The sequence below is a fragment of the Rutidosis leptorrhynchoides genome, chromosome 4 (genome assembly GCF_046630445.1).
Source record: "Rutidosis leptorrhynchoides isolate AG116_Rl617_1_P2 chromosome 4, CSIRO_AGI_Rlap_v1, whole genome shotgun sequence".
Lineage (NCBI taxonomy): Eukaryota > Viridiplantae > Streptophyta > Magnoliopsida > Asterales > Asteraceae > Rutidosis > Rutidosis leptorrhynchoides.
In genome coordinates, this window is record NC_092336.1 from 195,139,195 (window position 1) to 195,152,532 (window position 13,338).

The 13,338-nt window shown below is 34.2% G+C and overlaps 1 protein-coding gene across 2 annotated transcripts; it reads right to left on the reverse strand.

The window, feature by feature from the left end:
* Positions 1-282: 282 nt before the first annotated feature.
* LOC139843199 (AUGMIN subunit 3) lies at positions 283-8,218 on the reverse strand. 2 transcript variants are annotated; one of them, XM_071833263.1, is made up of 18 exons: positions 7,844-8,218; positions 6,768-6,804; positions 6,225-6,328; positions 4,921-5,116; positions 4,144-4,210; positions 3,920-4,023; positions 3,317-3,401; positions 3,066-3,123; positions 2,794-2,925; positions 2,372-2,441; positions 2,209-2,266; positions 2,064-2,119; positions 1,714-1,866; positions 1,445-1,556; positions 1,215-1,356; positions 918-993; positions 704-799; positions 283-588 (listed from the first exon to the last, which is right to left on the reverse strand). In XM_071833263.1, exons 1-18 carry the CDS (start codon positions 8,017-8,019, stop codon positions 457-459), a joined length of 1,854 nt encoding a protein of 617 aa, XP_071689364.1. In that variant the 5' UTR covers positions 8,020-8,218; the 3' UTR covers positions 283-456. The 2 variants fall into 2 exon arrangements, with proteins under 2 accessions (XP_071689364.1, XP_071689363.1); XM_071833262.1 differs by having other exon boundaries at positions 3,060-3,123.
* Between the last annotated feature and the right edge of the window lie 5,120 nt (positions 8,219-13,338).

The following is a 13,338-nucleotide window of genomic DNA, read 5'->3' on the forward strand; positions in this document are numbered from 1 at the left end:
AGACTCTAACCAATCTACTAATGGTATTTCAAACATAACTAATATACTCTGTAAACTTAACAAACATTTTACCTATTTATCCTCCTGAAATAACTTTTTAACTTATGTCAACAGATTAATGCAAGATTCATAGTCAACGGGAATTCATCTGTAACAACATTCAATGAGTTTAGTGTACCAGCAAGCAAATAGTGTACTAAAAGATTAATTGTACGTCAAATCAAGAACATACAAAACAATGATCATAATCATCATAATCATTACAGTAATAATATACTTACATATACAGAACCATGATTTTTCAGTTAGAAGAAGAAGATATATTAAAGATTCTAAGTATACAAAGGGATAAATCAACTTAATGAGATTTCACACATGTTTTAACCAAATAAACTAACACTCGGAAAATAGCGGCAATAATAAATGAGAAGATGAGACATAACATACAATAGTTAATTACGATGCTTGCAAAGCCCTGACTCGTGCTGTTAATTCCCTCACTTGATTTCTTAAACGATCGGGATTGCAGAAGAAATCAACAAAAACCTGCCTTTGCAGTGCCATTTCTTGTGAGTGATGCTTTACGATCTGTCACACAAACAAAGTGAATCAAGATATAGAACAATGATGTCAAAATGTGTCTATATTAAAAGTGTTAATTACAGCCTATATACTAATGGATGACAATTTAGGTAATGTTTACCTCATTCTTCTTGCAGTGCTCGAGTGTTACTTCTTCCACTGCAGCAGACAGTTTGTGATTCACTTTTTCCATCTCGTCTAATTCCTTCATTAGAGTCTACAATCACATGAAAAAAGGTCAGTGTTTTCAGTTTACACATCGAAGGGCATGCAATTTTCATAGTATAAAATTTCATAAATATATCAAAGTATGTAAGGTTTGGTGGATCGAGTACCCGGGGCGTTAGAATTGGTTGTGCAGTGGTGGAGGACGCAAATAGTAGCTGCTGCAAACTTTGGATAAGAGTGCACCTGTAAAAAGATCGAACAGGATACAACAGATTAAATTAATAATGTAGAATATAGTTTTATTATCATTATCATATTTATCCATTAACAATAACAATGTTTAGAAGGAAGTTTTAAAACTGGGCAAAATAGTATAAGAAGGGTCAACCAAGTATTACAAAATTATATAATTTAACCTATTACTTTTCCATTTTGCGCTACCACCTATAATGAGGATAACTTACAGCTCATTGATGCATCTACTTCTATCTTCAGGAAGGGCATTATCTAGGTCAGATTGCAGGGACATGAGGTCAGATTGAAGGCTGTTTATCTGTTGCACCAGTCCTGGTGCCGATACATATGTTGATAAACCACCTTGAGCATCTACAATACAACATACGCAAGTGGTTATAAACACCAAATTTCAGTACTTCAGAAGCTAGCATTAGTTATTGAAAAGAGTGAAATTTACTTGAATGAATGCTCAAAAGATCTCTGACACCATGCAAAAATGTATCTCGGTCATCAACAGCTCCTTGTTCTTGAACATCTGATGCTGCTTGAATTAATGCCAAGCAACGACCCTACAAGATCATAAATATATTTGTTAATATCATGCTTCTAATATATCTCCTAACATCATAGACTAACAAACATTAATAAGTTTGATTCATAAAACTAGTTTGTTCTCTGAGCCAATACACGTGCAACAATATAGGATTACAAGGTAGATGTGCATACCACTCGTCCTTTTGTTGCTGATAAGTAACCTTGTAGCTCCGATTCTATAACTTTGAGTAATGAAAAGGCTCCAAGCATTGTTTTCTTTTCAAATTGGCATGCTAATTTTAAAAACTGATGCCTCGCCAGCTGGTTAATCAGATGACTTATGAACTGTCAAACGAAGAAGAGGGAAAAAAAAAAGTCAAATGCTCCAATTGTCAATAACCAACTCTCAATCAACTCAAAAAACAGGATATTACACGATCAGTTTACTTGAACATTATTTATATTGTATGTGCATATTAATTTAAAATTTAAATCGTCAACCAGACAGTAACATTCAGATGGTATAAGTTAAAATAGTATACCGCTTTCTGGCGTTGAATATAATATTCTTGCCGCATAACCTTTAAATCGTAATCACCTGCATTATTGATCAATTTACGTTCACGTTTAGATGAAAAATAGACTTAAATTTATAAGCACCAGCTGTAGCTATACTTAAATACATACCTTGCAGAATATAAGTGTCCTGTAGCTGAGCCAGCTCCCAACATAGATCAGGAATAGTCTGCAAAAAAAAAGTGATATATTTACTTTAGAGATGAAACATAGTTCATGCAAATATATACCCAAAAAAAAGTGGTATCTTTAAACCAGAAAAGCAAGTGCAAACCTCGGATAACAACTTATCTTCTTTGTTATGCAAATTCGAAAGCTCTCCAGCCAATTCAACATGCTTTCTCCTAATGAAAAATGTAAGAAGTAGCATTTAAACAACCCATATAATCAAAACACAAAAAAGCTATGTGAGTAGCACGTGTGATAACATGTATCATTTAACGTTAAAAGCTATAGGTAAAAAAGAAAGTTAAAATGTGCAGAAAGTCGCTCAAAGCAAATTTTAATGAGTACAATCCCCTGAATCACTTTATTCAAAGATATGTACTACGGAATACTATCATCACAATAGCAACAGATTTTAAATTATTATATATAGTACATTAGTTACTTATTAGTAACAAACATTTCTTCAACAAATGCATCTTAACGTGCATGCATGCGTATCAGGGTATAAGAAGGATAGAAATCTTATACCGAAGTGAATGAAGATCGAGATGAATATGAGCTTCGTCTGAATTTACTTGACCTTTTAGTGTCAACAGAATAGCTTGCTGTTTTGCATTCTCAACTTGAGCTTCCACCCACTGCCTTTCACTTGTTCCAAATCTACATGTTTACACACTGTCACCTACTATATGACAACTACCTACATAAAAAATAATAATAATAATAATAATAATAATAAAAAAAATAAAAAAAAAACTCCAGCCAAAAATCAGAGGATACAGATAAACACACACACGTACATAGAGCGTAGCCTTTGCAATTCTGAAACGCGTTGATGTTGTGATTTCTGGGTATCAGCTGCATCAAGAAACGTCCAAAACAAGAAAAAAGAATAAGAGTCTCTTCAGTAACAGAGAATAGGTCCAAGTTGGAAATAGCTACATCAATAATTTGTATAAAATGCTGGAAACTCAAGAATGAAATATAGAAATTTAACTGACAAATAGAAGCAGAAGATAAATAGATAAAATAAAAATTGATTGACAATCACCTCGCACTAAGGTATTGGAAACATCATCAAGATTGACCCACGAACATTTGGATTTTCCCTCTTCTGCCACCAGGCGGTAAGGCCCCTGATTCAAACATGTATAAAAGACAGTAAGTTTCTGGTTTTGAGAGATGGAATTCAGGTTGTACGTTTATATGCAAAATATACATATATACATAATATACATAAAGGAATAAAACGAACATGTCAATTGCTGCACGCAAAATAAAAAAATATTATTTCTATAATCCCATGGCCATTTATATAAAAATTAATATGACCAGAATGCCCCCACGTTGTAAAAAACTAATATGGAGGTGAAAATTCAAGCCATATGCTTATGAATGTGTTTAATTATATCTCAGCCTCCAGAATCATTATATTTTAAGATTTTAAAATTAAGATACAAAAAGACTTGTCATTGTAATGTAACAAACGCATTATTGTAAATCAATCAATTAAAAGATAGAGAGATAAGTATTTTATACGTCAACCCAAGGTGACCCGGCCTTAACATAAAAATGAAAAGAAAAGAAAAGAGAAGAAAAAAATTCTTTTGGGCTAAAACTGTTTTGACAAGTTAGACAATACACACCCACATACCGTGTCTAGTTGCTTGATAAACCATTGATTTAACTCTTTCATACATGATGAATCGGCAAGTAAGTAGGGATGAAAGTCTGAGTATGCCAAATAGATACCATCTTCTGCATATCAGAAAATCGGAACCCATGAGAAGTGAGATATTTGGTATATTAAGACCACTCGTCCAAAAACACCAAACTGATATAAGTTTCATCGAAGAAGCATGATAAAGAAGATAATACCATCCCCTGAATGAAAGTGGGCCAATTCTTGTGCTGTAGAAGCAATCCGTCCAAGAACTGCATTCATCTTAAATTACAACAAAAACACGTTTCAACACTCATCTTTAAACAGTGAAGTATAACAAACTATCGTCTATAAGTAAAATAACAATACATCTATGGACGACAATTTCTATACCTGGCAAACGGGTCAGGTTGGGTCGGTTTGAGTAATTGGTCAAAATGGTTTTGGGTTGAAATGGGTCATGGGTTAAACGGGTCAAAATTTTAAACGGGTCCAAATGGGACATGTTAGGTTGGGTTGGGTAACGGGTCGAAACGGGTCGCAGATCATATGGGTCAGATGGGCCCAAACGGGTCATATACTTTTACGTTGATTTTTTACATTTAATATTATTTTAGTTATTATTATTTATTCATCATATATAAGAAAATATTAATATACATAATAAATTATATAAACATGAATCATTTCATAAATGTTTGGCGGATGAAACTTGTTATGCTCGACCCATTTGACCCATTCACAAGACCCATTAGACCTCTCTATTTATTGAGCTTTGACAATTGATACCCATTAGGCATGTTCTTTTATAATTTGGATATGACTCAATAGGTTGGAGGGAAAACCCATTAGACTTTTTTTAAAATTTTGATTTACATTGCTAAACCTAATTTTTCCCAATACCCAATTGACCTAAAATCTTGACCCAATTGACCCGAATTTGAGAGTATGGGTCTCAATTGCCAGGTATAACTATTTCATTGTGACAGTACCTCCAAGTTTCTTGCTGATAAATTATCATCTATGGTAGTCAATTGGCCATTAACAGTAGATGTTGATGCAACTCTTGCTCTTTTTCCTTGAATCAAAGCCGAGGCCTGTGTACTGAGCATGTCATATTGAGACTGTAGATGCCCAAGTTGTCTCTGCAACTCCACAGCTTCTGCCTTGTAGGCTAAAGTAGCATCCCTTTTAAGATAACAAATTATCAAAACATGTTCTACAAAACAAGGCTAAAAGTCTGAAGTTTAAACTCTGAGCATGTTCTATAATTGGTAAGGGGAACCGGTGCACCACACTAGTAAGCAGATTGTATAGAATGATAAGGTACTTAAACAGTACATGCCTTTGACCATTATTAACTATCTACATTCCTAAAAAATCTAAATTGTGAACTTTATGTTAGCAGGACTGAACTTTGAGTTTGTTAATCACCAATTAATGTATAGCTTATTGTCATATTGGCTCCGCAAGATATATAGAAGCATAGCATATATAAATAGATTAAAAACTAGTTTAATTAAAGGGATAGATTTTTATATTCAGGCTGACGGCTGACCTACTAGATAAAGCAATCACTTTCCATTTACTACAATTTAATAATTCACATAGTAGCTGTGGTTAAACGGACAATTGAAGGGTGAAGGTTTGAATACTGTGGTTGTAAATCCGCTTGTTTCTCAAAGGAAAGATTCTGTTTTGGAGTCTGTTGTGAATGGTGTATGCAATGATCCCATTTGTTTCCATTTGTGTCTTATTTTGTTTAGTTTGGTATCGTTTTGCTTTGATTTGATGGGGGTCTTAGTTTTTACCTTCTCGTGGGTTGCTTACTTTGTTTATTGTTACTTGTTTAGGTTTAGTTTTAATGTGTATTGGTTTGGTTGGCACGCTCGGCACTTTGTTTCGGTTTGGTTTGTGTTTAGATTTGGGCCCGAGTTCTCACTTTTTTTGTATGCTAGTGGGCCTTCATCGATTGATGAAGTGCTCCTTGTTATATAGTTCTGTTTTTCGCCAAAAAAATCAGTGTTAAACACCATCAAGTTTGGTCAAGTTCTCATGCATCAGCCTGGCACCCACTTCCATAACATTAGTTCTGGCTCCATAAAATTTGACATGAGATTAACATCATTGATATATCAACCCCTTAGGTAAAAAAAGAAATATTATTATTATGTGAATAGTACTTTGGAGACAACATATAAGAAACACAAGTTTGAAAATGCAAGCTTATTTATACCAACACAAAACTAATGGAAACTGAAATTTCAAAGTTTAAAAGAAATGGGAAAAGATATACCTTATATCTTTTAGTCCTTCTTCAGCTCCAAAAACTGCCTCCTGGTTGTCTCTCCGTGTTGAAAAGGCTGAAATGCTTTCATAAGCAAAATCTAAGTCTTCTCCCTATACAAACATATAAAAAAAGGTCGCTTTTAACAAATAAATAATGATCAATCACCAACTCACAACTGAGTAAATGAGGCAAACTAAAAATGCTTCTCTAACTACACTACAATTAATAATGCTAAATGTAAATAACAAACAAAAATTTGCAACAGATAAACTTAACTCATATGCCTTCGCCTAGCTTTAAAATAAACTTACGCCACACAATTATGAAGTAATCAACTACATTTCAAGCTAGGATGCAGGCCTTTTTCTAAGGTATACGTCAAACTGGTAATTTTCATCTTAGAAGTGAGAGGATTTTACAAATTAAAGAGGATGACTATTATACAATTTATCCCTAGTTTCTGATCCTTCAAGTATGTCTTTTACTCGTATGTATTTCAAAATAAGACAAATACCAGCCATTACCACAAAATATAAGCCTGTAAGTTACCTCCAAAAGCTTTCCATCTTGTATAAACTGCTCATACCTAGATAACAAAACAAATGTAATTGTCAGTGTAAACCGTTATCATACATAATACCATATCAGATACTGTAAATTCTAAGATGACCTTTATAATATCTAGCTTAAGAGTTCATGCCTTAAGTAACATTGTTCCTTTGCAAAAGAAAATGTTTACAATTCATAGTTTTAGCATCTTCACAGTTCACAGCCTTAAAATTTTAACAAGAAACTCCATAAAACCTAGTTACACACCTCTTATCATTACTAAATGTACCATGTGTAACATGTATCCTTTGCAATTAACAAACAGGAACTGTAGATATTATAAACTTATGCAACATAAGTGATCAGTTAAATCAAATTACAATTAATAACTGCAGTTTATACTTTAGAACTATGAAATACAGGGTTTACAACTCTTACCATTACCAACACATAGCCAATGTAAGTATGTAACACGTTTCATTTGTATGACATTAAATATAAACTACAAGTATGCTAAATGTGCAACATTGACACAATGATAATAAGCACTAGATGATTAATTAGTGCAAAGTAGGCTGAAGAATTGCAGATATTCACTAAGCACTAGATGATAAACTAACACACCTACGTATAGATACATATAGGCAAACTAAGTGATACATTAGGGCGAATCAGGCTGGAAGATTGTGGATTATGTCTAAAAAGTTCATAATTAACAAAGACACTACATATTGATGCAATGATTCAATATAAATACACATATAAACATACTTCCAGACAGCTTAAGTGATGAATTAGGGCAAGTAAGCTTCAATTTTTTTTTTTTTTTTTTTTTTTTGAAAGGCAAACTCACACACCCACCTAAATCTAAAAAAAAAAAAAAGGCTTCAAAATTGCAGATTACAACTACAAAATTGATAATAAGCTAACACATCTACATGTATGTATATATATATATATATATATATATATATATATATATATATATATATATATATATATATATATATATATATATATATATATATATATATACATGTAATCAAACTGTTTAGATAGAGATAGAAAGATATAACTGAGAGAGTTCAGAGGCTGAAAGGACGTTAGAAGGACGAAGACTGGAGCAAATCCAATCGAGAATAGGACGAGCATCTTCATACTGAAACGGCCATTCGAAACTGTCGGGATCAAGTGATCCGTGACCTTCAAACCCTAATTCACCTAATAATGAACACAGTCTCGCACCACTCATCTAATTGTACTGATCGGTGTTGTTTTAGATGGAATTAAATGATGAGATTGTGGATAATTAGAGCTATGGAGATGATGATGGATATAGATCGGAATGTATATTGTTGGACGTTTTGTGTTTGAAATTGGGGAAATTGGGGGGGTTTGGCGCCGGCCGGAGTTTGTTAATTCTGAATCGTCGTGTAATTAAAATGAAATGAAAAGTGATGATAGCCAGAGAGAGAAAAAAAAGGTGAGATATAGATAGATTTTCAAATTTAAGAAGTGTTTAATCGGTTCGGTTTTCGATTTGTTCAATGTTATTAATCGGTTTTCAATTTGTTCGATTTGATTTTTTTGTGTAGTTACTTTTTGTATTAAAATTGAAAACGAATCAAAATCTAGCTCATACAAAATTGAAAACGAATCCACAACTAGCTCACTTAATTTGATTCGACAACGGTTAATATCGAAAACAATAAGAAAAATTATCCTAAACCTACCAATCACTTATAGCAACATACATAATTACAAAAATTAAGTGATTATAAGATACAAACTACGTTATATAAATCACCGACCACCGAGTTCCTGTAGAAACAGAGATCCATGTTCGAATCTTAGTAACGTCCAATATCAAAATAAAATGGGCTCTTAACCGGAAGGGGCGTCAGTGTGCGCAATTCACCCAGTTACGGGTCTCATCGCTCGGGGGCTCGCCACTCAGGGGTTTTACTCGTTAGTGAAGACCCAACGTGGTTGTCGCTATAAACATTTCATCTGCAAACTAAAAAAAACTACATTATATATAACTATATTATTAACTATTATAAATGTTAACTGATAAATAAATTCGAATTCACAAATCACAAGCATTCAACATACATGAATTTAGAAGCTTAAACAAAACTTTTATTTTCACAATCATATGACAGTTAAAGAAAAACTTAAGATTTTAATATGGCAAAGTCATAAAAAAAAATAACCGAATTTGAAAATGACACATATGTAATATGCTAATATTAATAACAATATGTAATTTTGAAACATTGGTTTTATCAAAAAAAAAAAAAAAAAAAAAACAAATTGAAAACTAAATATTGAAGTTCATTAGGTTACATTCGATCGAAAACCATTTTCAAAATTCCCTTTGGTTTTAAACGGTTCTAACTTCGTTGAATTAAACAGTTTCAAATCAAATATTAAACATCATTAAAGAAGACCGGGTAGGTTGGTTTAATTCTCGGATGACCCCTTAGCTTATCACAAATGTGTAAACGTATTTATTTACCATGTTGACGGTTATTAGTAAAATATAAGCTATGAAGCATCTTGTACAAACTCAAAATGATAGTTGGCTTGCAGATGTTCAGATACATGTTAATTTTGGTGATTGTTCAATAGAGATTCAGCAGCGTTACTTTTGTCATACAAGTGCTTTAAATTCAGAACTTGATCATATAAAAATGAATGTAAGATTCTTGTTTAAACGTTACACACATATAGTCTTAAAAGTCGTCTCAAATGTAAGTTGATGTTGAATTTTTTAAATAACAATCTAGACAATCGTTAACACACATAAAACAAATTTACATAACGGTCATTTACTAATTTTGTGATGACGTTTACTTTATTTATTGTACAATTATTTATGCGTCTTATGGACATCACTAGTAGTTGTCATTAAAAATCGTTATAATTATAAATTATACCAATTTTTAACCCGCATTTTCGCTAGACTTAAACATGACTTAATGCCGCGAGTAATTTGAAGTGGTCTTTTATGAAGGCTTTTAATAAGTTAAATTCATATTAAGTGTGTCAACTATAAGAACCAATTATAAGTTGCTATTAAATGTGTATAAGGATTGTGTCGATAACTACAGATCATTTATACTCGCAAACCATCCACCATTTTTCCTTATTCGTAAGGACCCATTTACCATCAACGAGTTAACTATTCCAGCAATGTCTGTGAGTCTGTGATACATGGATATGCATGATTGACGAGCAAACCCGCCAATTATGAAATTCTAGTAATTAAATTATTTCTAATGATAGTCCATGACTGTCGTAACACGCATAAAACAATTGTACATAGTAATTACTTAATAATTTTATAGTGAAGGTTACTTGGTTGCACATTTATTTCCTACATGTTAACGACATATTTAGAGCATTCACAGCGGGCCGTCGTTGGGGGCTTCTTTGGAGCTTCCTTCAACGGCTCCAATGTTAGCAAGGTGTCAAAGGAGCTTCCTTGAATGACCGCGAAAGAAAATGTCGTTGCATAGCAATGTTGCATCACGCTGATTTGCTTTATTTATTTGTAAAATACGGATAAAGAGTGGTACATTGTATTAATTAATTAATTTAGGTGGGTCCATTTGATGATAAAAGAGTATGTCATGGATACTAGGGAGTGTGATGGGTTAAGTCTTAGGAGGAGGGGGAGGAGGAGGAGGAGGAGGAAGAAGAAGAAGAAGAAGAAGAAAAAGAAGAAGAAGGTAATACTGTTGTCGTACAAATTAAATGTAAAGATACTTTTTTCGGGCGATTAGGGTTCTCATCCTTATCGCTGTTTTTTCCGATCAAACACCGGCGTTGATCGCCGTTTTTCCATAGGGAGAAGACAAATCTTTCATCAAGACGATGAAGGTTGGATGTAAAAGGTACGTAATGGTAACACGAAACCTATTTCCAATCCATATCAAGCTGGTTCTTCCAGTGTGAAAACCTCGTTCTATGTAACGAATATACCGGAGAAGATGGATCGACGGGGTCTCTGGCAATTATGTGAATCGTACGGTAACATCGTCAATTCATATGTGGCGTTTAAAAAATCGAAACTTGGTACAAGTTTTAGCTTTGTACGATTTGCAGACATGAAACACCCATTCATATTTGCGAAATTGTTATCTACGATCACTGTTGATAAGATGCAATTATATGTAACTGTGGCTAGGTTTCAGCAGAAGAACGACAAACGGAAAAAACCTAGAGCTGTGAAACAGCCTCAATACCAACAGAATACGCATAGCTCGTTTAAACAGGCACAGGCTTCCCAGAATGCTTCGAGTAAGAACAAACCTAATTTCAATACGTATGCTAATGTTGCTGCGAATGAAATTAAATCAAGGGGTAGCAAGGAACCACATGTCCCAATTGTGACACTGCCATTTTTTTTAATACGTATACGAGGCGGAAACATTTAATAATTAATTACCATTTACTCTAACCAGTGTCACGTGTCAACATACAAAATACATATTTTAAACAGAAGAGACGTAAAAGTATGATGTTTACAAAAGAACACATTTTAACTAATTAAAATCACATCAAAGTTGAATCCTGTCAAACATAACGTTCACATGCCCGTCTTCTCCCCAAAAAAGCATCACTTACAAAAACTAACAACCTGCAGGGAGGAGATGGAGGGGAATTAGCACGAAGCTAAGTGAGTAAAACTAAATACAGGCAATAGTATACAGGAACTGTCATACTAATCATGTCACAAAGGCTAACACACAAACATCATCCAAGTGCCGTCTACAGAGACTCTGGCGGCTTGGCCAAACCATTAACCACCAACTGATCGAACTGGGGCTTATCAGAAGTTCCTCTACCACCGTGTGTGTATATATAATCCACACGCAACGGACGCGTCATAAAACAAGTTTTACGAAATAGTTAAAACTAACACGTTTCAATAATAAAACAAGTTTTACGAAACCGGGCCCAAATATGCCGAAATACGAGTTTCGTACAAAATATAAGTTTCGACCACATTAGTTTAAATTCCAAACGACACTTTGAGCATGGTGTTTAGGGGTTAAACTACCCAAATCTTGGTCAAACTTCAAAAACTAAACGTCCCAAAAAGCGTCTCCTATCAACACAAAGCGGGATCACTAGTCCAAATGAATACCCTTTCCCTTATCCACGTAGGCCTATAAAAAGGTAAATAACGAGAGGGTAAGCAAAACGCTTAGTGAATGCAATAGTTATACACATACATGTATAATATACCTACTTGCAAACACTTACTCACATACCGTATACATGCTAGCAATATATTTAGCATACCATCTCAAGTACGAAGCTAAAAATTCCAATACCACAACTAGCATAAACAATAGCATATAATCGACATAATACAATATGCTACAATACAACACACAACCATGGTTAATCATACTCGCTTCATGGTGCTACCGGCTCTTTGGTTCACACCATACGCATCGGTTATGACGCTACCGGCTCTTTGGTTCACATCACAACCCGAGTCATACTCGCGCTAAGTGCTACTGGCTCTTTGGTTCACACTACAACACACGTACTACGATGCTGCTGGCTCTTTGGTTCACATCATAGCACAATCGCACATACTATGGCACTACCGGCTCTTTGGTTCATACCATAGCATACAAATAGATACATTAAATACATACGCATATAATTATTCCACTCACCTTGTATTCAAAGCGAAGGTAAGCCAACAAGCTCTTCAACCGTCAACGAAATCATCTATAATATTAATATAAAATCAACACTCATCTAAATGGGACACTTAACCCGCCCAAATAGACACCTAGTGCAAATGTTCACCCTTTTGCACTCATAATGCCAATCATAGGCCTAACTCGACAATAACCAATAAAACTAGTGACCATGGCATTAAATCACCCAACTACACACCAATAGGTCATTCAAAACTCGCTTGACCCATACCGAGGCCAACACACCCCTTTTGGGTCATCCACAACCCAAATAACACACATTTACAAAAACAACAAAGTGTGCTAGATTAACTACTCATTTAAGACTCATAACCACCAATTAACATTTTGAAACCCTAGGTTAGTTATTATTGAGTCCACATGACCCAATCTTACCCAAGAACACCCAAAATCACCAAATATGGGTTTTATGTTTACCATTTACCCAAACCCTAACCCTTATATAAATCAAAGTAAGGGAAATCAAAGTTAGAACATACTACCACAACCAAAACGTAGCTAAGGGCTAGATGAACAACTTTAATACTTGAGCTTTAACCCGAATCAAGCTTCTTCCTCCTTGATTTGAGCATTCTCTCTCTCAAAGGGTTTCTCTCTCTAAAATTGAAGTGGAATTGAAGATGGTGTTGGTGGTTGTGTTGAATGTGTTTCAACTACCACAAAACTGGCCATAAGTGACCTAAACCCTGCCTCATGTGAAAGGACAAGAATGCCCCTCATTTAACTTTAATTTAAAAAGCAGAAAACTGTGCCCAGGAGCAGTGCGCCACACGCACCCTTAATAGTGCGTGACGCGCACAAGTGATCTGAACAGATTCTGA